We start from the raw sequence: 26,489 nt of genomic DNA on the forward strand, positions 1-26,489 counted from the left end.
TTTTTTTGGTTTCGTTCTTTCCTCTTGCAGGAAAAGGCAAAGGCATTCGCCATACAGCCAAGTCTTCAGTTTGTATTCACGGAGACGGCGCGAGAAAGAGGAAACATTTTCATTTTGAAGCCGACTGAGTAATTATTTTTTCCCCTTCAACTTCGGCTTTGAATTTCTTCAAATTTCTTCTTTAGTGGTAACCAAGAACTTGTATAATGCTACGAAACAGTTTTCATTTTTGAGAAGATCAGGTAGAGAGCGCGGGATGACTTCTGGTTCTTTATATACTTGTAATAAGTCTTCTATCAAAATGAGTCTTTGGAGTGAAAATATAGAGCACTCGAAGAATATGTGATGGAGGGATTGATTAGCTTGATTGCAGAATGAGCATGATGGGGAGGTGATCATGTTCATCCGGTGGAGATGTTCATTAAAACGGCCATGTCCAATTCTTAATCTTGATATGTAAGAATAAAACTTTCTGTTCTTATATGTTCCTTTTGTAAACCAGGGCTTTCCTATTCCACAGTTAATCTGGTGGTACCATTTTCCTTTAGTTTGAATACTGTCTTGCCAATGGTCTAGCCATTTTTTCTTCATTAATTCTTTTAAAAGGGTTGAACAGTCTGTATATGATATTTTGATCTTCTTAACAGGTACTATATCTGATGTGTTTGTTATAAGCTTAGCTAAAGTGTCTGCCTCTTCATTGCCCACCACGCCCACATGTGAAGGTGTCCAGAAAAAAATAATATCTCTGCCCATGTTACATAGTTTGTGATATTTTTCTTTTATTTGAAAAATAATATAGTTTGTTTTTGCGTTATGACACGGGTTCGACAAAGCTTCTAAAACACTCATGCTGTCGGTAACTATTATCCATTTTTCAATGTTTGAATGCTCAATGTACTCCAGAGCAGCCAGCACTGCGCATGCCTCGGCAGTATAAATACTTGCTGCAGATGGTAATTTTATCCCATGACCAATCTTGACATTTAAGTCATAAAATGCCATAGAAACCTTATCTTCGGTTTTTGAGCCATCAGTGTATATTTGTCTATAGCCTTCCCAAGAATTAAGTTCATTATTTACAACATATTTACAAGAAAGTTTTTTATTAACTATTACATTTATATAACAAAACTTACTGTCATATTCACCTCCATAACACGGTAATAAATCGCTAGTATGTACATTATTATCATCTTTTAACCTTCTGATATCCGATAGCACAGTACTCAAATAAGAAGGAAAATTAATTTGCAATAACTTAGTCGTTAATAAACTATTATTTACAGACAACAATCTCATCAAAAAAGTTTGTCTAAGATAATCAAATCTAATGAATAAAGGAGGTAAGTTGCACTCGATTTGCATTGAATTAATTGGTGAGGTGTTCATTGCTCCTAATATAAGTCTCAAATTCTTATTTTGGATTTTTTCAAGTTTCTCTACAAGTTTCTTATCAGAGGCAAAACAAAAGAATGCATATTCAAAATGGCTTCTTACCAAAGATTTATATAATAATAAAAGTATTTTAGGATCTGCACCCCAATTGGTTCCAGTAAGAGATTTAAGAATATTTGTAGCACGTAGAGATCTTTCTATAAGGCAATCAACATAGGGTTTCCAAGAGAAGTTTTGTTGGAAAGTAACACCTAAGAATTTTGCACCTGATTCCAGTGGTAGTTCTTGATGGTTATATTTAATACCCGAACTTAATAAATGAATGCAACGTTTCTTAAAAACAACAACTTTACTTTTATTTGCATTAACATCTAAATTCAAATACGATAGATAATTATGCAGTTTATTAAGTAGTACATTTATTTTGCTTGTTAACGTGGACAAATTTGGGCCTTGAGTATATATTGCTAAATCATCTGCAAATTGTAAATTACATATTTGGGGATCAGGTCCCAAAATTTCATTTAGCCTATGAATGTATATAATATACAACAACGGGCTCAAAATACCTCCTTGACAAACTCCTTTGAAAGAGAGTCTTGGACCATATAATTTATTATTAAGTTTAACATGTACTAAGCGATTATTTAAAAAATTATGTAACCAGGCCACAATTTTAGTTGGAAGACCTAATGAAGAGAGAATCGAGGATAACACAGTAAGATTGACATTGTTAAAGGCACCGACAATATCAAAGAAAACGCAGATTAGATAGTTATTTTCTTTTAAAGCCTTTTGTATGTCTGTGTATAAACAACCTAAACTTTCACGAGCGGAACGCCCACGTCTGAACCCAAATTGATTGCTTGGAAGCAAATTATTACTTTCTATGTAAAACTCCAGACGCTGTTTTATCAATTGTTCAAAAATTTTACCTACACACGATGTTAAAGCTATCGGACGATATGAGTCTGGACTATTTTTATCTTTATTCGGTTTTAATATGGGAACTAAGCAGTCAGTCTTCCATTGGCCTGGAATCAGATTTTCCTTCCACAAACTATTAATGATAAATAGAAATTTTAATAGGTTTTCTTTATTTATTTTTTTTAACATTTTATAAGAGATAAAATCCAAGCCGCAAGCGGTGTCCTTTCGTGATTTGATCGCTGATATAAGCTCAGTAAACGTAAACATGCTTAACAGATAAGAATTTGCATTACTTGCTGTACAATTAGTGAAATCTAATGGTGGCGATTCTGCATGGTCTGGAGTGTATTTCGTAAGAAAATCATGAACCCAAAGCGGACAAGAATCATTCTGCGAAAACTTGCAATTATTACTTTTATTAAATTTACGTAAAGTATTCCAAATAAGAGATATGGGAGTAAATCTACTTAAATTTGAACAAAATTCTTTCCAACTCTCAATTTTCTCTGTATTAATAACACGCTTTTTTAGGGCTTGTAATTTTTTAAAATGTATATAATTTTCAAGAGTAGGGTCATTTTTGAATTGCACGTAAGCTTCTTTCGAGTTTTGTACAGCACTAGCACAGCGATCATTCCACCAAGGAACCGAAAGACGTTTAGATTTTTTAACTGACGATCTGTGTGGAACGAAACGTTGAGATTGACTTTTTTTATTTGAGTTTGGCATTGACATATTTACAGCTGACTTGATGATGTCACAAAAGTTGTTGTACAATTCCAAAACATTGCTATTAGACACTGTAAAATCATACAACATTTCATTGACTAACTTTGAGTAATGTTTCCAATTAACTAGTTTAAGATTAGGATGATCAGGGATATCAGTACCTGCTGGCATGTATGTTAGACGTGGTTGCGATGCAGTTGATAATAGTTGTATTGAGGTTATTGTGGGTAAATGATAACTACCAAGTGGATCATCGTGCACTTTCCAGTCACAGCATAAAGCTAAACAGGGGCTCACCATAGTCAAGTCGAGTCCGTTCGGTCTCCAGACATGTGTTCCCACAGTCGTAACCTGTTTATCATTTAATAAAACTAAATCACAATCATCTAAACTATCTAAAATATCTCGTCCTCGACTGTCTACAGTGTTACAGCCCCATATGGTATGATGGGCGTTAAAATCTCCAGCTACAATAACTGGCTTTGGCAAACTTACAATTAAATCTGAAAATTTCTTTATATGAAATCTAGGTGAACTATTAGTAGGACAATAAACTGAAACTATTGTGTATGATTTATTATTGATTGTGATTTGAACTGCTAAATTTTGTAATGAGTTATCAAAATAAGTTTGAAGTCTACAATATTGAATTCTTTCATGAATCAGAATGGCTACTCCATTATGATCATTTCCACAGTCATTTCGCTCTATTTTATAACCTTTTACCTTAAATTTGTGAATAGGCTTTAGCCAAGTCTCAGATATTACAGCAATATCTATACAATTATCATAAATAAACTTAGTAAATAAATTACGATTGCACAGAAAGCTCTGAGCATTCCATTGAACTATATTTATTTGCTCTTCGAATTTGATGAATTAAAATTTTTACTGAAAGTGTCTGTAAGAATATCTAAAATGTTTTTGGATGAAATAGTTGTGTTGTTGCTTTTATTTAATGTTATAATTTTAACTATTGACTCTATTAAAAGATTCATTACCGTTGCATCAGAGTTCAATATAGACATTAAGTTGTTTTCAGGCTTTGGTAAGTATTTATTATTTGTTCTCAATTCTGGAAAGGTTTGTTTACTAGATATGTCTGCATAAGTGGGAGCTTTAACAAATTTCACTCTATTTTCTTGTATTTTCTTTTGTTTTATTGGACATTGTGCTGAAATACTAACATGATTTCCTTTGCAATGAGAGCATACTGCATTTTCTTTAGGAGTTGGACAATCTTTATAATTGTGTCCATTACTGCAAATTGAGCACCGTTCCTCGTTCTTACAATACTTGGAAATGTGACCATACCTCTGGCAGCGGTAACATTGCTTAACTGGAGGGATGTACTGGGAGATGCTGTGCCTCCAGCCGCCCAGCTCCACGAAGTCTGGCAGGGTCGTGGCCGCAAAAGTGATGGCGACTGTCCCTGTGGGCTGACGGGAGAAACCTTCAGTTGTGGTGTCTTTGCGGAAGAATCTGCGAACGCTGATAATCTTCTTACTACTGCTCAACATGGTAAAGATTTTTTTGTTATTGTACTTTATAGGCACATTTCGAATTATCCCCGTGGTTTCGGTGGATGAAGCTGGAATGCTGGCTTTGAACTGATTATCACTTAAAAAGGTTTTATTATTCAGTAGTGCATTGGCTAGACCTGGCTTTTCAAAGTAGACTCCTATTTTGTACTTGTTGAGTGCTTTCAAATACTTAACGCCTTTATTGTACCTTCTCAGAACGTTGGAAAGAGATAATAAATCTCTGTTACCAATGGGCCTCTGGCTATCAGATGACTCTATGAAGACTACGAATTCAAAAGCTGCAGAGTCCTCTGGGTATAACCTGGTGTAGTCAGTAACATAATACGGAACAAGGACACTTCCCTGACCATCCTCCACCTCGGAATCTGATGAACTGGTATCGCCGTTGCTGCGATCGCCCGGATCCAAACCGGTGACCTCCACTTTTTTCCTTTTTTTGCTACCCCTCCCCATCGTCTTAATAAACTTTCCTAACAACAAAAATCTAACAGATTTAGTTTAATTAATTTAAAACTTTCGGAAGCGCGTCTTTCCACTTCGAAGTTTCCCGCCTTTTTTCAAGTTTTCAGCTATTTGTTTACTTCTGAAATGAATGAACGAACGAACGGTAAGCGAGAGCGAAGTGGTCACAGATATGGATAGATGCAGCATGTGTCAAAAATTGTATGAAGCCGAGCGTGCCACTTTTTAAACGTCATTAGTGTCATTTTAGCGAATTTTAGTGATTGCCGCAACGTAAAAGTAATCGTATCATCGTATTGCATTTGCAAAGTCATCGAATGATATCGTGCGACTCGATTCGAAAATTAATTAATTCCGATAAAACTGATAATTTGTTAAATACAAAACCAAAAACATCTTTATTTACCTTTTTAAAATAAATTAATTCTTACAAATCATCAAATCTCGTTATTTTTTTTACCCTACCAGCGTTTCAAGACATAAATTTGTCAAGTGCATGAATACATGCATCAGTGTGTGTCTTATTGTTATGAGTAAGTACGGTTCCTTGGGATCGGTATGAGTGCACCACATACAGGGACCATTGTTTTAACTCTTAAGAGTACATCGCAGGATATGTATTAAAAACAATGCTACTTTATACTTCTTCTACTGCTACTTTATTCTAATTATTTGTTACTTGTGCTGTTAATTACAATTCTCAATCCGTAAATAATTTCTTCTTTCTACCGTGTTCGTACTACTGTCCTCGTAAAATCATCGTAACCGATTGTTGTAATCGGATTACATGAACATCACTCGACCATGTATGTCCATTTGGACATATCGGAATGGCACGCTTTGACGATCAACTTGCTGTATCTACTCTAATCCATATCTGTGATTTCTACATATAAATACAAAGTTCTTTCGGTCGTGTCGTGAGTTGGTTTAAGTCATTCGGTCAGTCGTCAGTCAAGTCCACAGATATGGATAGATGCAGCATGTGTCAAATATTGTATGAAGCCGAGCGTGCCACTTTTTAAACGTCATTAGTGTCATTTTTACGAATTTTAGTGATTGCCGCAATGTAAAAATAATCGTATCATCGTACTGCATTCGCAAAGTCATCGAAATGTATCGTGTGACTCGATTAGACAATTAATTAATTCCGATAAAACTGATATTTTGCTATTTATAGCTAGTCTAACTGTGTGATTAAAATAAACTCTATACAGGGTGTTAGGTAAATGGGTATATAAGCCGACACTAGCCCATGTTAACATGGTCATATAAATGGTATGGTGAAGTCAGAAAATTGATATCTTCATTTTAATTTTCATACAAATCGGATTTTATAATTTTGTATGAAAATTAAAATTATGATATCAAATTTCTGACTTCACCATACTATTTATATGACCATGTTAACATGGGCTAGTGTCGGCTCATATACCCATAGAAATAATGATAAAATCACAAAATTTTAACATCAATTAAAATTTTGTGATTTTATCATTATTTCTATATTATTTCCTGTATTAAAAACAATGCTACTTTATACTTCTTCTACTGCTATTTTATTCTAATTTAATTATTTGTTACTTGTGCTGTTAATTACAATTCTCAATCCGTTAATAATTTCTTCTTTCTACCGTGTTCGTACTACTGTCCTCGTAAAATCATCGAAACCGATTGTTGTAATCGGATTACAATTAACAACGTGAACATCACTCGACCATGTATGTCCATTTGGACATATCGGAATGGCACGCTTTGACGATCAACTTGCTGTATCTACTCTAATCCATATCTGTGGAAGTGGTGATTGATCTGTGATCTGTCAAAATCGAACAACATCCGCTGGATTTTTAAGCCAGCCATACATTTGGTCGGTATGGACTTCAGCGTATCCGTTTCAGATTTTGAGGCGAGATGAAAAGAAGGAGATAACTACTTATCAAGTTCATGTTATTGTATAGTTTTTCTTTGTTAATTATTAAAAGTAAAATAAAAAACAATAATATTGCTTCATATTTTTCGTTATCAATGTGCATAATAATATATTATTAATCTGTGGAAGGTTGTTTGCGCGGGAAAACGAAAATGTAAGGGCGGATTTTTTAAAAAATAACGTGGAAGAAATTAAGTTTTATAACACAAATATTTATTAGAAGATTAAAAAACCACCAAACCATTTGTTTAACTAACTGGCCAAAAACAAAATAAGAAGATGAAGAAATTAGTTTCTTAACTTACTAAAAAGTTTTTTATTGTAAGTAAGTATGTGCCTACTTTAATCAATGACTTTAATTTTTCATGTGCAAAAATCTGCTTAGTTCTAACAGGCCTGTGGGTCTAGACAAAGTGCAAATTATAATCGCAAACCAGTCGAAAAGTGGTCGCAAAGCCCCTTTTCTGTATGGAGTTTTGACGGATTCGATTTTCGATTCGATCAAAAAGTGCGTTTTGTCTAAGGGGGCTGTTCATCTCCGCGAGTTTACATCGAAAACAAAACACGCACGATTGCCCCCTACAAGAGTACTATTCGACAAGGCCTCACATACGAGCGAACATTGACTCACGCACGCGTATTCTTGTGTATGATGGAAAAAAATAAAGAAAATGGTGTACTAAATACTGTGCAGTATTTAACTGCCTAAATAATAATAAAAACACAGAATGTACTTTTTTAACCCTTAAATGCATGATTTTTTATTTAGTTATGAAAAAAATATTTCAATTAGATTTTTAGTCACAGATAGGGGGAAAAATAATAAAAAAAATCTTAGTACGAAAAAAAATGATATTTTTGAAAATTTACAGTATATAGCCAAATGTCTACACCATGCGTTTATGCCACAAAATTGATCGATAGGAATTGTTCTACGGTTTGCTTATTTGGCTTTTCTTTTCAGCATGTTTGGCTCGCTATCTGAAAAGGAAATTGAGACAGTTTTTGCTGCTTTCAATGATGGTGCAGTCTCAGAAGATGATGAAAATTTAGATGATGATAACATCGATTATTACCCAAACGTACGGGATTTATTGCATAATCTGGATGAGGAGTCCATAGATCATAATCTACCCTTGGAACATAACGAAGACCCTCCCATAGTCTATGAAAAGGAGCACATATTAGATGGTGCTTCCTTGGCGGAACCTGTGGCGGGTACTTCATCTGCGCAATCAAGTTCAGGTATTCCAGGAATTGCAGCTTGGAGGTCACGTAGCCGGGTGATGATTTGAAAAAAAAATCAAAATTTACCATGGGACGATGATCGCATTGCTTTTTTAGGGGATTCGGAACTGCCCACAGAAATATCTGACCTGGAGGAACCATTTCAGTTCTTTATCAAGTTCATAAACGATGACATTGTTTCGAAAATTGTAGACGAAACGAATTTATACCTACATTACTCAAAAAGGGTTTAGTTCAAATATTAAATAATAATAAACAGACACGAAACACCATGACGTGATCTAATATAATATGCTCCTCTTCATAGACTGGGAGGGTCTTCATGGACTCCTCATCCAGATCATGCAATAAATCCCGTACGTTTGGGTAATAATCGATGTCATCATCATCTAAATTTTCATCATCTTCTGAGACTGCACCATTATTAGAAGCAACAAGAGCTGCCTCAATTTCCTTTTCAATTAGCGAGCCAAACATGCTGAAAAGAAAAGCCAAATAAGCAAACCATAGAACAATTCCTATCGAACAATTTTATGACATAAACGCATGTTGTAGACATTTGGCTACATACACAAAAACCAAGTCGAAGGCACATTCGGGATAGATTACCAAAAAAATAAGTTATAATAATGAATTCTTACATTATTTCTAACACGTATGTATTTTTTTCCAATCGTTTTAGCAATTAATTCTCACTGAATCCGAAATTCAAACACCACAAATTTTAACACTACCAATTTTATCTCCTTCGCGATCGCTACGTCAAATATCGGTTAATTTTTTTTAAAATCTACCGTCATTTGCGGTTTTTTTATTTTTATTTGGATGTTTTCTATGATATTAGCGTACATTCAGAAACTCTTGTAAAATGTGTTACTTGCTATAATTAAAAAAGTACTTCGTAGACATATGGCAACACTATGCATTTAAGGGTTAAGTTGCCTCAAGACACTGAGAGGTAAATAAGTAGTTAATATTATTCATGATAATTTCATGCTAAATCATCTTTCAAAAGAGTCATTGCAAGGGCGAAGTCGGAGCACATTGGTGGAATTGGTGGGAAGCCAGAGCGTCTTCCTTCTGGAACTCGTGCGTTCTGGTCTCTTGCCAAAGCTATCCAAGGAAATTTCTGCACGCCATCATTTCCACCCCTGCACATGGGAAACGGTTCGTTGGCCCACGATGCAAAGGAGAAAGCCGATCTTCTGGGCAAACTCTTTGCGTCCAACTCGACACTGGATGACGGGGGACATGAGCCACCGATTATATCAAGGTGTGAGAGCTGTATGCCGGATATCCGGTTCCACCAAAGCTCAGTACGCCTGGCTCTATTTTCCCTGGATATCCATAAGTCGAGTGGGCCCGATGGAATCCCTCCTATCGTGCTGAGGACGTGCGCTCCAGAGTTAGCACCGGTTTTAACGCGCCTTTTTCGGCTCTCCTACCTCTCTGGCATAGTCCCGACCTCATGGAGGACAGCTTTGGTGCACCCGATCCCTAAAAAAAGGTGACCGCTCAAATCCGTCCAACTATAGGCCGATAGCAATCACCTCCTTGTTCTCGAAGATAATGGAATCCATTATCAACAGCCAGCTCCTTCGGTACCTAGAGGCCCACCAGTTGCTAAGTGACCGACAGTACGGTTTCCGTGGAGGTCGCTCGGCTGGTGATCTTCTGGTCTACTTGACACATTGTTGGGCACAGGCGATCGAGACTAAGGGGGAAGCATTGGCGGTCAGTTTGGACATGGCGAAGGCCTTCGATCGGGTTTGGCACAAAGCGCTTCTTTCGAAGCTCCCTTCCTATGGGCTTCCCGAGAAATTATGCGGATGGGTCGCCAGCTTTTTAGCAGACAGAAGCATTAAGGTCGTTGTCGACAGCAAATGCTCAGACTCTATGTCTGTGAATGCTGGTGTCCCCCAAGGCTGTGTGCTATCGCCTACGCTCTTCCTTCTGCATATCAATGATATGCTGCAAATTAGCGGCATTCATTGCTATGCGGACGACAGCACGGTTGATGCCGCTTATACCGGCCGCGCAAATATCTCTCGGGAGAACGTCATTGAGAGCCGTAACAAACTTGTGTCCGAAATTGAAACCTCCTTGAAGGAGGTCTCAGACTGGGGTCGACGCAATTTGGTCCAATTTAACCCTACAAAGACACAAGTTTGCGCGTTCACCGCCAAAAAGTTGCCGTTTGTCGTATCCCGCTGTTTCGAGAGCACTCCCCTAACTGCCTCAGCCAATATCGGAATCCTTGGTGTCGACATATCGAGCGAAGTCCAGTTCCGTGGTCATTTAGAGGTTAAGGCTAAATTAGCCTCGAAGAAGCTTGGTGTGCTCAATAGATCGAGACGGTATTTCACTCCAGCCCATCGTCTGCAACTTTACAAGGCGCAGGTTCGGCCTCATATGGAATACTGTTCTCATCTTTGGGCAGGTGCGCCCCAGTACCAGCTTCTCCCTCTGGACCGCATTGAACGGAGAGCAGCTCGAATCGTTGACTGCCAGGACATTTCGGATCGGCTTGACCCCTTGGCGCTGCGTAGAGATGTATCCTCACTGTGCATCTTCTATCGCATGTATCACGGGGAGTGCTCCGAAGAATTATCCGGACTTATTCCTGCCGCCACTTTTCGCCACCGATCTACCCGACAGCACTTCCACCCCCATCACTTAGATGGTTGGCAGTCCACAACAGTACGTTTCTCTAGAAACTTCCTGCCCCGTACAACCAAACTGTGGAATGGACTGTCGTCTGCGGTGTTTCCGGACGGATACGACCTGCAAGCTTTCAAGAGGAGAGCGTATCTTTACCTTAAAGGCCGGCAACGCACCTGTAACGCCCCTGGGTCTGCGGGTGTCTATGGGCGACGGTAATCACTTACCATCAGGTGATCCGTCTGCTCGTTTGCCTCCTATCACATAAAAAAAAAAAAAAAATGCTAAATCATGTATTTCCTCCGCCATTTTCTGCAGATTGGCACCTCACGTCACATCATTTTACCGAAGTCAGCCCTATAGCTTCGGCGCAGTACCGATCACTGACGTTTGTCAACAAAACTTCTGACAAACTTGCTTGACTCTTGAGACAAGCTAAATTACACCATAATATGACATTGAGCATACATTTTTTTAAATACCTTCGCGAAGTAAAACTTCTGTACGTAGTACTTTTATTATTATTCTGTGGTTCTAATTAACCAACTGTCCCACTTGTTTACAGGAATTCTAATTATGACAAATAACATAAAGTGTGTGAAGTAGGTAAACGTAAAGTAAACGATGTTGTTGGATTACGAGTGCAATACCAGCCAAATTCTTTCCAAACATCACTACCATCCAGCAAGGATGGGAGCCATTTGTGTAGGTCTCTTTCTCTACAAGAAATTACTTTTACATACTTACTTAAGTACCTACCTAACATTTTGTGACTGATTGTGAGATTTGATAAACCTCTCAGAATTCACAGATTGCAATTATTTAGGTACTAAGTAAGTAGGTATTACTTATTAAAAATAAACGTATTGTATGTACCTACTATAATCCTACAGTAGCGTTTATTATAAAATTTATGATTACGACCGCGTAATCATAAATTACGCTACTATGTGTATGCAGCTGTAAAGACAACAAATACGAATTAGATTAAAGAAATAAGTAGGTAATCATAATTTTGTTCGAAAGTCTATACAGCACTACTCGTATGTATTTTTCCGCAGATTTGACTACCAGGCGTTTTGACTGGATAACGAACTCCAATGTAACGTACATCACACATGACCTTACCAAAACTCCTCGAAAATTTACTTTCGATTAGTCTTCATTTCCCACAACCGATGTTTTGATTATGACGACGCGACGAAAACTTTTGGAAATTTTTTAATCTACGTACGGTCTACCTCTCCCATGGATTGGGTACTTTATCTACGACAGAATATAATTGTCTCGGAAATTGTTACCTTGAGCAATGCTATTCAAAATTGGAAACATTTAAGCCACTTATCATCAAATGGATGGTCAACTGATTGCCAGCTAGAGTCGTTTTCCTTCCTGGTCTCGCGAGATGAGACCTTCACGTTATATCAAGATATTTTGAGGCATATCCTGAGTCAAATATTTTAGAATAGTCAAATTATCCTGTATGAATGCATAGTGTCATGCAAAATGCAGTGCTTGTTTATCAACTACGAACATTTCCAAGCACTCAAGCATTAGTCAGTTCCCGATTCGTAGCATTGAGGGGGATCTCGCAACATCCTCTTTTAAATTGCGAGTTATCGTAATTGTTTCATTGTACAGATTGAGCTAGCTCGTAGCATGGTCATTCGAACTCTGGGTGCCTCTTAGGCGACGCCTCACGTTTCAAGTTATGATATATCGGTGCTAACAAAGCAAAATGGGGGAGTCAGGGGAGGTGAGCGAGATGGTGCATAGAATGCAAACGTTCTCCTGGGTGGACTATGTGGTGTTTGTGTTCATGTTGGCCATCAGTGCGGTTGTGGGAGTGTACTGGGGTTTCATGAAGAAGCAGACCACGCAGAATGATTACCTTCTCGGCGGTAGGAACATGAAGGTAGTTCCGGTTGCTATGTCCCTCGTAGCAAGGTGAGTTCACGATGTCCGAGTATGATTTGGTCAACGAGAGATGTTCTTGGAAAAATTATCAACTCAATACATACCTACAATGCAATGAAAATAATTATTATTAGTAGACCCTACAACTCTTAAATTTAAATAGTCAATTTCTAACAATCATACCAAAGTGATTGTGAAAGGAAACAGATAATTCGAACCCCTTACCTCCCCATATTCTGTAGTCTGAAAAGCGGACCACTCGGCTAAACAGCCACATACATAACAAACATTATAGATAATAATATGCTTTCTATACTCAATTTTCAGTGGAATTTTCCTGAGCCGATTTGTTGTGAACAATAACAAATAATTGAAAAAAGATTATTAGGATTTTCAGAAGTGAAAAGTTTTTAAAAGAATCCAGAATCCTTTGCTCTACAGCATTTTTTTTTAAACTAAAGAATGTCTTTTCTTATTTGCAGTTTTGTGTCTGGAATAACTTTGTTGGGTTCCCCTACCGAGGTTTACATGTACGGCACCCAGTACGCATTCATAATGGGAGGAATATTCCTCATGTCCTTCGTTATGACGCAAGTTTATTTGCCTGTTTTTCACGAGCTGAAGATTACGTCTAATTACGAGGTGATTACGTTGCACGTTTTATTACTGGTTTTGCATATCGCATTAATATTTTAAGATAATATCGATTTTGAGAAAAATGTTATCTTATCCTTAATATTGTAATACTTATTAATTCGATGTTTGGCGATTATTTTCCAATAATTAAATATACTTACTCTTCTTTTTTATGATTAGGAATTGAATCACAAAACCGACGCTACAATTTTAAAGTAGGTCAAGTTAGACTAATCATGCTAATAATGAAGTTAACCTTTTTTCTTTCAGTACTTATCGATGAGATTTGATAACAGGGTGCGACTTTTTGGATCGATTTTATTTGCATTTACTTTGGTAAGTTGTTAATTTAATTAAGCTTACACACACATAAACTGTTCCGTGACTTTGACCTTTAGATCATATAAATACAGTAGCTAGCATTTATGAAAAGAATGAAATCGTTCTTGTATTTTTTAGATAGGCTGGCTGCCAATAGTAATTTATGTTCCAGCTTTGGCTTTTAATCAAGGTACGTCATACTTTTAATAAAGTATTAGGTGAAATATTTTACTTCGAAATATTTCAAACATTTGCTCTTTGTTACAGTTACTGGAGTGGATATTCATGTAATAACACCCATTGTGTGTATCGTCTGCATATTTTATACCAGTGCTGTGAGTAACATTATGTCACCGTAAATACTTCAATAATTGAAGTTCATATCTAGAAGAATATCTGAATTCAAACAAGAGTTTGAAAACTGAAAGTTTCTCTCTTCCAGGGTGGTCTCCAAGCCGTGGTATGGACAGACGTGATCCAAATCACAGCCATGTTCGGTGCCATGGCTTTAGTGGCCATCAAAGGAACCATTGATGTTGGGGGCATAGGGGTCGTGTGGCAACGGAATATGGATAGCGATCGAATAGAGCTTCCCAAGTAAGATACAGATTTAAAGATGGGGCATACTGAAAACCAGTGTCGTGGCCTTTGTCACCGTGGGTCACGGCATATTATGCTGAGAGGTATCCCCTTACAATGGCCATTGCTATTGCGACAAGGTGGCACTGTTCAGCACACTTTTGTTTTTCTTTTCTTATGTTATTATGTGCTACATGTCTTTTTATGTACGTTTTGTCTTTGTAGTTACTATGGAACATTGTAATAAATGTTCTACCTATTTCTTTCTTCCTAATATGTTATTCTTCTAGCATAACACGTGTGTAGGTATCACTATTAAGTCGCCTACACCGAGCTAAAATAGAAATAATAGGTATCCTATCTGATGGCATAACTGCGATTTGTTTATAAACCTACGCTCTACATTGTAATGAAGATAGACAGGTGTAACTAGTCTAATAAGCTTTACATACAATAACACTATGTAACGACACGTTACATCACGTTACAAGTGTACTTATACTGCCCACTATAGGTGGTTCGTTAGTGTTATTAATTCACTGCATAAACTTGACTTTCTCAAAATTATGTACTTATGTGTATCTCGGCTAACAATCTCGGCTCGGACTTTATGCCACTCTTAATATTCGTTGATTTGATAGAGCAATCGCACAATCATGTCTTAAACGTTAAGCTAATAGGACATAGTTTTGGGATGCAATAAAATTCAAACTGTTTTAGCTGGGATCCGAACCCAATGGCCAGGCATACGATCTGGAGTTTGGTGGTGGGAGGACTGGTGTACTGGCTCCAGGCGAATTCAGTCAACCAGACGATGGTGCAACGGTATCTCGCATTGCCGACGCTTCGTGGGGCCAAATGGTTTGTTTGTTTTACTAAGATGTTCGTTTCAGCCAAATGACGTCCACTGCTGGACAAAGGCCTCCCCCAAGGATTTCCACAACAACCGGTCCTGCGCTGCCCTGTACTACTTTTACCAGCTATTAAATTTTTGATTAGATGAGACCATTTTCTCAGGACTTCAAGCAGATACCTAACTGCAGCTGGATGAAAACAGCGGAAGATAAAATTGTAGTGTTTCTAAGGGGCTTAATGTCTAGCATTGGACTGGGATAAGCGGATATCATGATATATTCTTCTTCTAGTGACATGTTTTCTTTCTGGTCTTCTGCTAGGTTGTTGTTGTATAATGTAACTTTGTATATTGCAGTGCTGTGATCCTGTTCTGCATTGGCATATCAATATTGTACTGCTTCTGTCTATACTGTGGCTTATTGATCTACGCCCGATTTTACGACTGCGACCCATTGCAGACAAAGGTAAGTTAGATTTTGTAATTTTCTATGTGTTTTGGGATGATGATTATGAAACTTGCTTACTTTCAGCTAGCCAAAGCTAAAGATCAGCTTTTACCGCTGCTCGTAATGGATGTACTAGGTGAAATTCCTGGTCTACCTGGTGTCTTTGTGGCTGGAATCTTCAGTGCTGCGTTGAGGTAATATTATAATATTAGTGTAATATCCAATTTCAGTAGATATTGCCTATTTCTAGAAATTCCGAAATTCGTTAATCTCAGCAATTTAGGGTTTTAAAAGCTCTGTTGCAATTCTCGAGATAATATTTTCAACATTAACCCTTACCACTGCTTTGGGAAAATAATCTGGGCACTTTTCAGACTAGCCCAAAGTCAGTCACTTTTGACATCCTTTTGTTGAGTTCTTTGTTACTCACACAATACTTTATCCATCTTAATTAAGATGATTGAAATGTATAGTTCGCAAATTCTTGCAGTTCCCTATCAACAAGTTTGAACTCCATGTCAGCTGTTGTGTTAGAGGACTTCTACAAGCCGTTCTTCAAGAAAGAATTATCTGATCGTCAAGCCAACTGGCTCATGAGAGGCGTCGTTGTACTCCTAGGCACACTTTGTGTAGGTAAATAATACCTATTTGTTGTTAACACTTAGATCTAATTGCTTTATTTCCTAAACGAATAGCTCGTTTATAAGAAGACAGAAAAAGTAAGTAGGCCCATTTGGCTGGGAAAATGAAAAGGCAACTGATACTGGGCACATTTTTCTGGGAAAGAATATTAGTTCTTGAATGTATTGGCAAGCGGTGCTTTTGTAAGTTGAAGCAATTGTAAACTCATGGATGTCCTGCATTTGAAGATGATTTTTTACTTTAGATCATATTAAATTCTTCTAAACAGGTTTATCTTTAACTTGGTTGCATTTCAGGGCTAGTGTTCATAGTAGAGAAAATGGGAACAATACTGCAACTGACCATGACCCTAGAGGCAATGACAATGGGCCCGCAGCTCGGGGTCTTTACCATGGGCATATTGATGCCTTGGGTCGATGCCACTGTAAGTACATTATAGTTCGTTCGTTCGTTCGTTTCAGCCAACTGCTGGACAAAGGCCTCTTTCAAGGTCTTCCATTATATTTACAATAAGTACATTAAAACAATGATTGAGAGAAAGGATCGCGATCTTGCTCCTATAGCATTTAAGCATTCGTAGGACATTTTCGTCTTTGAAAATAAACTCTTTATGCCATAAAAAGTATCACAAATTAAATGTGCACACAAGTTCATAAATGTGTTATTTATACTTGCATACAAATTACTCTGCTGCATACTTTTTAGGGTGCCTTAGTGGGCGGGGTAAGTGGCTTAGCGACCATGTCTTGGTGGTGTCTCACCGCACAGATGGCCATCGCTCGGGGTCGCATCACCCATCCACATAAGGACCTCACTGTATCAGGCTGCCAGTACAACTTCACTGTCAGTGATGCTGTACCTCCATCTCCGGATGCAAAGTGAGTGATTTACCTATCATCAACTTTACTACAGGATTATTATTTAATACACACAAAACATCAGTATTTAATAACGTATCTAAGCAATTCTACTTGCTCTGGTAAATGTGGATTTGACTTCGTGTTTTGCCACTAATTAATGACTTGTTTCCTAATACTGGCACAAACGAAAAGCCCGAGAGTAAAGCTTCAACCACACCAACGTGTGCAGTGGGTCTAGACAAAGTGCAAATTATAATCGCAAACCAGTCGAAAAGTGGTCGAAAAGCCCCTTTTTTGTATGGAGTTTTGACGGATTCGATTTTCGATTCGATCAAAAAGTGCGTTTTGTCTAGGGGGGCAGATCGCCATTGCCGGCGTGATCATAGGCCAATGACAGGTCACGCGACCCATGACAGTTCACGCGACCTGTCATTAGCCTATGATCGCGCTGTGATCGCGCCGGCTATGGCGATCTGCACGCATTAGTGTGGTTGAAGCATTAAGCTAAAAAAATATTTTCAGCGATGACGTAAATCCGTTACTGAGAGTGTCCTACATGTGGTACACTCTAGCGGGGGCAGTGGTCACGATATGCGTCGGGGCAGCTGTGTCCCGCCTGAACCGAGTTCGGGGCAAAGCATACGTGCCTCCCGCGCCCAAACTCCTAGCGCCACAGTTGAGGCGGTTGTACAGAGAACCTCCACACCCTTCTGAGGAGCCTTATATTAGGGCTTATGGACAAAACAAAGTAAGTTTTACCACATTACTTCCTACATGTAGTACAGTACTAGCGGGAGCAGTAGTCATGATATGCGTCGGGGCAGCTGTATCACGTGTTGACCGAGCCCGGGGCAAGTATATTAATTCCTACGATAATAGTAAATACGTGACTTTTACTCCGCATTAAGTTCTACATTGATTTTATATGGTTTTATATCAATGTCTATTGACTAATAACACACTATTGTTTCAGGAAGCCTGCCAAGTTAATGCTACCTCAATAAATATGAAGCCAATAAATGAATGCCAAGAGATAAGCTGAGTTATAGATCTAAACACTAGAGTATCACTATTTGTTTATTTTTTAGAAAAATACACAATAAACATGACGTGTTTTGATTTTTTTATTAATAAGATAGATAGTAATCCTTTGTCGTATTTTGACTGTTTACCAGATCCAAAAGTACAAATTATATTCCCCGACGAAGTAATTAATGTTATTAGTGTTGGTCTATGTCTGGAATTGTTGGTAAGTACATAGTTCCTTTGAATCAATCGACTTTGGTTTTAACATCTCATAACTCCTTTTCTCCCCGGAGTAACTTTACCTACGTACGAGTAGGTATTATTAAGTCATATTCGCCCAAAGCCGCGTAAACAATATCAGGATGTTTCTAGACAACGTCATAACATTTTTATCTATTTTAATCAAAATTTATGAGACATTGATAACTGAGGTAATGCTCGTATTGTAGCATTATCGTTATAATCTATTCTCGCTACTGGAATTGATATCTTTATTATGGCGAGCGGTGCATGTAGGCAGTTAGGTGTCTGAACCTGACATTGAAATTGACCAAACTTTGGTCACTATAGTACACGGGGTTTTATTATTAGAAGTACCAATACCAAATCATTTACTTGAAATTTTAATTTACTGCTAAGATCATCTTCATAAAGCATCCATTTAAGTGTGGTGCGCACGCAGTTTAACGCAGTACCTACGCGACTTTGAATTTGATATTTTTAATTATTGTTCTTTAGTCGCTCAGATACCTAACTACTATGTGTAAGTACCAAAAAAAAAAAGTAAGTAGGTAAGTAGAGCTACAAAAACCGAAAGAGGTAAGAATGTTACTCAAATATTAAATAATCTTGTAAGGTTCTAATTTTGGAACGAAGGTTAAGATTAAGGTTTTATTGTAGTTGGTAAAATTAGTCTACTGGTAATCACAATTTGCACCCAATTTATTGGTCAAATTGATAACTGCGGGTGCTTGAATTAAATACTCAAAAAAATTTATAGTTAACACGTTATAAATAAAGTAAAAGACAGCGGAATCAGTTCATATTGACAAAATGTACGCTCTAGTAAAGTGTCTTTTTGTCTTGAGTACTGCTTTTGCAGGTAGGTTACTGAAGCTATGTGAATGAAATTATCGATATACTTTAAAACATGTCGAAGAAATTACACAAGTGCGTTGATTGTTATATTGATTACAGCCTCAGGCCACAGCTTAGGACCGGATGATATAGAGTTTCACTTATTCACACGGTAAGTTAAGGTTTTGTTATTTTTAAGATCTTTTATGTGCTGTCAAAAATGGTAGATTAGAAGTATGATATGACGAAACTCGTGAATAATGTCCAATGTGGTCATAGTAGGTGAAATCCAGGCAAAGTAAGTCGTGAAACACTTTTAACTTTTCCAGCAATAACCCACAAGTGAGCATGCCAGTAAGGCCAATTGCATCTGAAATAGACTCTTCAGTTTTCGACCGGACGAAGCGCACGGTCATCGGTATCCACACGCACGGCCAGGGAGTCGGTAGCAACTTTGGAGCCTTTTTTGTGCAAGGTGAGGGCACCGATGTTGACAATTATTTGCTGATGTAAAAGAAGTGTTTGGAGAATTTTAAGACGGAAAATTATCATAACATTTCTGCAAAGTATATCTCTAAAGAATGTAGAGTCTACAATATTAAACACTGTTATCGTTACTTTTTTACTTGCAGCTCACCTATCTGCTGAAGATGTGAATCTATTCGCTATTGACTGGAGCCGCGGTGCTTCTGTATACACCGAAGGACTCTCCCAGGCACCTCAGTGCGGCCGTATTATCGCCGACTTCATAAACTTGATCATATCAGAGTTGAACTACAATGTTAACCAGATCCGCATAGTCGGGCACGGCTTAGGAGGACACGTCGCTGGTATCGCCGCAAGAAACGTTAATGGCATTGTTCCGCATATTATTGGTACGTGAAAATTTTACAGATTCATAGGCGAGTACGCCTGAATACTCAAATCTAATCTCAATATCAACTTTTCGCCAGATTTTCCATAATATATGCTTTTTAGTTAAATTTTAATGCTGTTCCATATTTGTTGACTATCTTGATGCAACGTAAAGAATGTTTCCTTTTTAAATCAAAATTGTGCTGCATAGTAACTGCTCGTGTTTTTCATTTACCTTTCGGTTTTGTTTTAGCTTTGGACCCATCTCTGGTCGGCTGGACTCACCACCCCGAGCGTCTTAACCCCGACGACGCGACTGTTGTGGAAGTCCTCCACACCACAGCTGGTCTCCTCGGCTACGACCATCCTTTGGGTGACCTCGACTTCTACCCCAATGGAGGCTCATTCCAGCCTGGCTGTGCTACTGACGTCAGCTGCTCTCACACCTACTCGTACGCTTTCTACGCAGAGTCCCTCACCAGCCAAATCAATGGTGGAGCCAAATTCATTGGAACTAAATGCGACAGTTATAGCCAGGCTATCACGTTGTCTTGCTCTGGAGCGAGAGACGTAACCTTCGGTGGAACTGCATCTAAGACTAGGTAACTGTATTTCGGTCTTTCGTTAGGATTAACGTCTTCCAATGCTAATGAGTTTCCACAACGACCAGTCCTACGCTGCCGCATTTAATTTTGTGTTCCTAAAACCCTTGCTGCAACTAACAATCTATATGGCATTTCTTATACGTTTAAGTAGTTAGCTTTATAAAGTATCCTACCAGCTGCTGAGTTATTTATATTAGTCGAATTGGGATGAAAAGGCTATGGTTTATATAAGTAATAAATTAATAAAAAAATATTGGTTTAATTATTTGTTAATGTGTAATTATGTTTTTTGTTTCAGTGGCTCTGGAATCTACACCTTCACCACCAACGCTTCTCCACCTTTCGCCACGAATTAAAACCATATTGTTATGATCACTTTTATGTAATAAAACTATTTATAAAAGTTTGTTAAATAAAAAACTTAATGCAACTTTAGTTTTTTTTTTAAATTTCATCATACAACGCTGCTGTCACGGAAAAGTAAAATAAGTAAAATAATTAGGTATTCTCTTGAGCTTGATACTAGTAGATGTAATTCAAGTAAATACATCAAATCTCTATTGACAATTTTGCTATATTACTTGAGTTCGATTTACGTTTCATTTATCTATCCAAACTAATTGATTGCTTGAGAATAAATTATAAGTATTATAATAGATGCAATCAATCTGTATAGTTTAATGATAATGTATAAAGTAGGAGGATGTTATTGTTGAAATTATTTTGGTGAAACATCCGGTTTTTCTGGGTTTTTTCAATTGGATAAATAATGGAAATGACGTCTAATTAATTTCAAGATATTTCTTTATCATTGTAAAATGAGTATCTGAGTATATTTAACCGGTCATACACATGATAACTATCTTAAGCTTATACATATAGGGTGTTTTGTGAGAGTAGAACCTTAGACAACCTTACTCCGAGAATTGACATTTTATTCGATACTACATAGTTTCGTCTACCTACGTCCTACGCATTGTGCACTTACGACAACATTATTAAGTGCTTTACATTGTATTAAAATGCACCAAATACCTATTTAGTCGCTGAAAATGGCATTATCCTTTTATTTTTGTCCACCTCTTGTAACATTACGGATGCAATGAATTATTATTATCTACCTTAGCCTCTCTACCTCACACTGCTCTACCAACCACCTCACCTTATTGGTTCGATTTCCTTGGATGGAGGTCTACATATAGGAGTTGTATAGTGTTGCACGATAAGTGGAAATAGTTCTGTCACTATTATTGATATTCAAGGATATTTATTTATTTATTATTATTTATTTATTGAGCCTAGATACCATCAACTCTACCTTTGCGAACAGATCTAGGTGAAGGTACACCATACCTTATTTTAGGCATTTGAAGTGCAGGCTTAAGTTACTTTTTAGTCCGTACAATAAATAATCTATACTTATAATAAATCTGTAGAGAGGTCAATTCTGTACATTAAATATATTTTCAAAATAACTATCAGGGGGTGATTAGTGATCGATACTGATGCTAAAAATGCAATCAGTAAATTTTTTGTATGTCTGTCTGTCTGTCCGTCTGTATGTTCCTTATAGAAACAAAAACTACTCGACGGATTTTAACGAAACTTGGTACAATTATTCTTCATACTCCTGGGCAGGTTATAGTATACTTAGGAATTCCCACGGGAACGGGAATTAGCGGGAAATTTTTTTGTATGAAAAATCTAAACCGCTTAAGTTAGACGCTTGAAATTTGGCATGCAGGTACCTTAGTAAACTTAAAGCTTAGTTACAACAGGATATTGCAAAATTCCCAAGGGAACGGGAGTTAGCGGAAAAAACATTTGTATGAAAAAATCTAAACCGCGTAAGATAGATGAAGGGGGTAAAACGGGATCCACGCGTACGAAGTCGCCGGCGGCCGCTAGTAATAAATAAATAAATATCCTTGGACATTTTACAGTGCGCCTCTAGCCCCAAACTACTACTAGATATTAATAGTTTTTAGCCCTACTAACCTACATTTCTTATTATTTATTCACAAAAATGTCAGCACCATTTAAATGCGTCATTTCTATTCATACAGTTTGTTATCAAATATAGTATCAATTATGTGAGAAAAAATGTTTATCAAAGGATTTTCGGATCATAATCTTTAAAGAGCTACGGAAATGCTTAACTTCCAATCGAACACTTCTATTGGCTGGATTGATAAATATGTTTGTCTGGATTAAGTATGCTCAGACATAAATTATGATTGTTAAGATAATAAACAAAGGTTTATATAAAGAGTAAAATTTGGAAATTGCCGATAGTACTCGGTGGTTGCTTAAAATGTACGCTGCATTGAAGTGTATTGTGATCTTGAGCGTTGCAATTGCAGGTAAATACAACTTCTAAAAAACAATAATACATTTTCGATACATACGAAATAATTAAGATTGATTTAGTGGCCTTAGGCTCTAACGTGCTCTTCAGTACGTTATGACATCATACTGAGCAGAGACCAATTTGGTACAATGTATTTTGCTTTTTAAGTTGATTGTACTTATTGTTTAATTTTTTGGTACCAAATAAATGTTTTTCTTTCTTTCTTTCTTTTATTACATTTTGTTATTTTCGATTCCAGCCTCAAGCCATAGTTTGGGCCCAGCGGATGTAGTATTACACTTATTTACACGGTAAGACCTCCTGTTTTGCTTAGAGTTAAAATATTTCGTTATTTATTTATTTCTATGGTGAAATCACAAATAATATAATACTGTGAATATAACATAATATTAATATTACATACGTTAAGTAGGTAGGTAGTTAATGGTGAAAGTGTTTCTCAGAGAATCAAAATTTAAAGTGGCGGATTATATAGAATAGTTCTTGTAGATCATCAGCGTAGAGTGATAGCGGATAGTAAAGAGTAGAGTCTTCCAGCTTAAGCAGGTTTATGGTCTTGAGATTTATCAATCTATACTCTTCTCAATACGAGTAGAAGCATTTATTTTAACTTAATTTTCTACGTCGTTTTAAACCTAACCCAAGAATGGATAGATTTGGTTGATTTTTGGTTTTTCAGGGCTAACCCATCAGTAAGTGTACCAGTGCTGCCCAATTTCAATTCTCTGCTGAACTCTGGTGTGTACAACCCTGCAAGACCCACGGTCATCAGCATCCACACCAGTGGTGAAGGAGTCGGCAGCAACTTTGGAGCCTTCATCGTGCGAGGTTAGTTTTGAAAGAAATAATTAAAGAAATTTTTCATTTAGGTAGTTCAAAATCGTCAAAATAATTAAATTATGTATTAAGAGCGCTTTCACATTTAGGCGATTTAGCAGCGCGACAAACGCGGGACAGAGGCGCTGCCGCAAAATTTCATACTATGTGACAGCGGATGCATGCCTTCACAATATAAAAACGCCGCTTCCGCGCTGCTTTCGCGCTGCTAACGCCCTAGTGTGAAAGCGCTCTTAGAGATGGTTCCACAATTGTTTTTTTTTAACCAAGATGGCAACCAACTAGCATGTGTCATGCTTTAAGGTAGAACCTAGAACATATCGCTGTCTGTGGAAATTTCGAGAGAAACTATTGGGAAGCGATGAGGTTTAGAGACTGTTCAGATCATCTTTGGAATGTTTAGGTACATTTTTTATCTTTGGATTAATTATGACGATCGTGATTATCTGATATGGTCATGCACAAGAAATATTTGTAATATACTCTGTCGTATTATCTGCGATCTTATATCACTAGATAATTTTTCGTTTACAATTTTAAACTGAATTTGTTTTCAAGAAAAAGCGCTTTAATAGCAATAATACATAGAACAGCTTAAAATAAAGTTAAAGAAATGTGAATTTAAACGTAAATAATCCTTGTTAAGTAGAAGATAAATAATATAAAAAATCTTACCTAAATAACATTGTCTTTATTTTGATTGCAGACCATCTGACCCGTGAAGATGTGAACGTATTCGCAGTGGACTGGAGTAACGGTGCCTCCATGTACTCCGAGGGTCTTTCTCAGGCACCTCAGTGTGGTCAGATCATCGCTAACTTTATCAATGATATCATCAGGCAATTGAGCTACAACGTCAACCAGATCCGCATTGTCGGACATGGTTTGGGAGCCCACGTCGCCGGAATTGCCGCAAGACAGATTACTGGCAATGTTCCCCATATCTTTGGTACGTAAAGGCCTTAATTAAATATCAGTTTCGTACCTCCAAGTAGGTACTTGACCTATATTAAAAGAAATAATGACAACGTTTTGTATTTTCAGCGCTGGACCCGTCTCTGGTTGGCTGGACTCACCACCCCGAGCGTCTTAACCCCGACGACGCCACTCTTGTGGAAGTCCTCCACACCACGGCTGGGATCCTCGGCTACGACTATCCCTTGGGTGACCTCGACTTCTACCCTAATGGAGGCTCGTTCCAGCCTGGCTGTGCTACTGACGTCAGCTGTTCCCACACCTACGCCTATGCGTTCTATGCCGAGTCCCTCACCAGCGAACTCACCAACGGGGCCAAGTTTGTTGGAACTAAATGCGACAGTTATGAACAGGCCATCACGATGTCATGCTCTGGAGCAAGAGACGCCATCTTCGGTGGAACTGAAACTAAGACTAGGTAAATATGACAAGTTCTTTGAAAATTATTTTTAGGACCTATTTTAGACTATTGATTAAAGTTTTCAGGTCAACAACTATAAAATTACCTATAGTTCTTACTGCTTTTTTAATTGAAATACGCGTTCGCGTTTATGGACGTGCAGAAAATTGGTTATTGATTAATTAGTAGTAATCTAACTACATGACAGTGGACCAATTATGATGATAGACTTATATTTTATCTTGTGATATTAAATAAAAATAACATAATTGTTTCTTTCTTTTCAGCTCCGGGATCTACACCTTTAGCACGAATTTTATCCCACCATTCGCCCAGAACTAAACAAATTTCATCATCCTCGTGAAATGAAATGTTTCTGCAATACTTTGTGAAATAAAATTGAATCTATATTTTTTGTTTGTGTGGATTAAATTAAGTTACAATACAGATCTTTGGTTACGATAAGCTTCCCTTTGTCCTCCCTTAATAAGAGTATAATACCTAAATAACTAATAGTAAGAGCGTATTTACCTTTCTGTATTTTCTTGACGTTTCGATTAGGTTATTATTACTGGCCGTCATCTTCATAACGTTGGGTTTCATTGAAGCTCCACCTTTAGATGATGGCTGCTTCAAGCCTGTAATGAATTAAGCTATAGTTACGGGAATATCTGATTCAGATAGGAGCTCGTTATTTATTAGCTTTTGCGTGAATTTTGGTAAGCGAGATAAAAACTATTTTACGCTTTTTCCTGAGTCTCATGCTCTATGTCAAATGTATCTAAATCACGTAATAAAGATTATAAAAAAAACATCTTCATAAACTTTCACATTATTAATTTAAACTAGTAGGACTTTTCTTTCACTTACCTTCCTTCCTTCCTTCCTTCCTTCCTTCATTGTTTTTCCAATTGTACATTATTGAAAATATTTCACCACAGTTGCGAGTAAAAACGTTTTAGAAATTAGAGTATTTACTGTCATTGCGTTTCCCGCGCAAAACTCCCGGATAAAATCAAATCAGCTTCGATGACGAGCAACACAATTTTTTTCATAAATTAAGGTTCGCAGCCAGTTCATGCGATGCAGCCAGTATTAAGTTTTTTTTTAATTGGAGATATTTATAATAGTCCAGTCAATGAATTCTTTAACTTCGGTGTAGTAGAGGGAAATGCCTGGAAC

General features: G+C 37.3%; 3 protein-coding genes across 3 annotated transcripts; all 3 read left to right on the top strand.

The window, feature by feature from the left end:
- Positions 1–12,522: 12,522 nt before the first annotated feature.
- LOC135075314 (sodium-coupled monocarboxylate transporter 1-like) lies at positions 12,523–18,280 on the top strand. Its single transcript, XM_063969732.1, has 14 exons — positions 12,523–12,852; positions 13,305–13,464; positions 13,729–13,794; positions 13,918–13,969; positions 14,047–14,114; positions 14,222–14,376; positions 15,079–15,219; positions 15,569–15,677; positions 15,744–15,853; positions 16,150–16,292; positions 16,598–16,725; positions 17,007–17,179; positions 17,684–17,909; positions 18,135–18,280. The coding sequence occupies exons 1-14, from the start codon at positions 12,644–12,646 to the stop codon at positions 18,201–18,203; spliced, it is 1,809 nt and encodes a 602-aa protein (XP_063825802.1). The 5' UTR covers positions 12,523–12,643; the 3' UTR covers positions 18,204–18,280.
- A 916-nt stretch (positions 18,281–19,196) lies between these two features.
- Positions 19,197–21,154, top strand: LOC135075324 (pancreatic triacylglycerol lipase-like). Its single transcript, XM_063969740.1, has 6 exons — positions 19,197–19,289; positions 19,385–19,436; positions 19,594–19,739; positions 19,897–20,139; positions 20,373–20,721; positions 21,023–21,154. The coding sequence occupies exons 1-6, from the start codon at positions 19,241–19,243 to the stop codon at positions 21,078–21,080; spliced, it is 897 nt and encodes a 298-aa protein (XP_063825810.1). The 5' UTR covers positions 19,197–19,240; the 3' UTR covers positions 21,081–21,154.
- Positions 21,155–22,976: 1,822 nt separating this feature from the next.
- LOC135087900 (pancreatic triacylglycerol lipase-like) lies at positions 22,977–25,719 on the top strand. The gene is made up of 6 exons (XM_063982752.1): positions 22,977–23,087; positions 23,334–23,385; positions 23,775–23,923; positions 24,639–24,881; positions 24,977–25,325; positions 25,595–25,719. The coding sequence occupies exons 1-6, from the start codon at positions 23,039–23,041 to the stop codon at positions 25,647–25,649; spliced, it is 897 nt and encodes a 298-aa protein (XP_063838822.1). The 5' UTR covers positions 22,977–23,038; the 3' UTR covers positions 25,650–25,719.
- Positions 25,720–26,489: the final 770 nt, after the last annotated feature.

This window comes from Ostrinia nubilalis, chromosome 1 (genome assembly GCF_963855985.1).
Source record: "Ostrinia nubilalis chromosome 1, ilOstNubi1.1, whole genome shotgun sequence".
Lineage (NCBI taxonomy): Eukaryota > Metazoa > Arthropoda > Insecta > Lepidoptera > Crambidae > Ostrinia > Ostrinia nubilalis.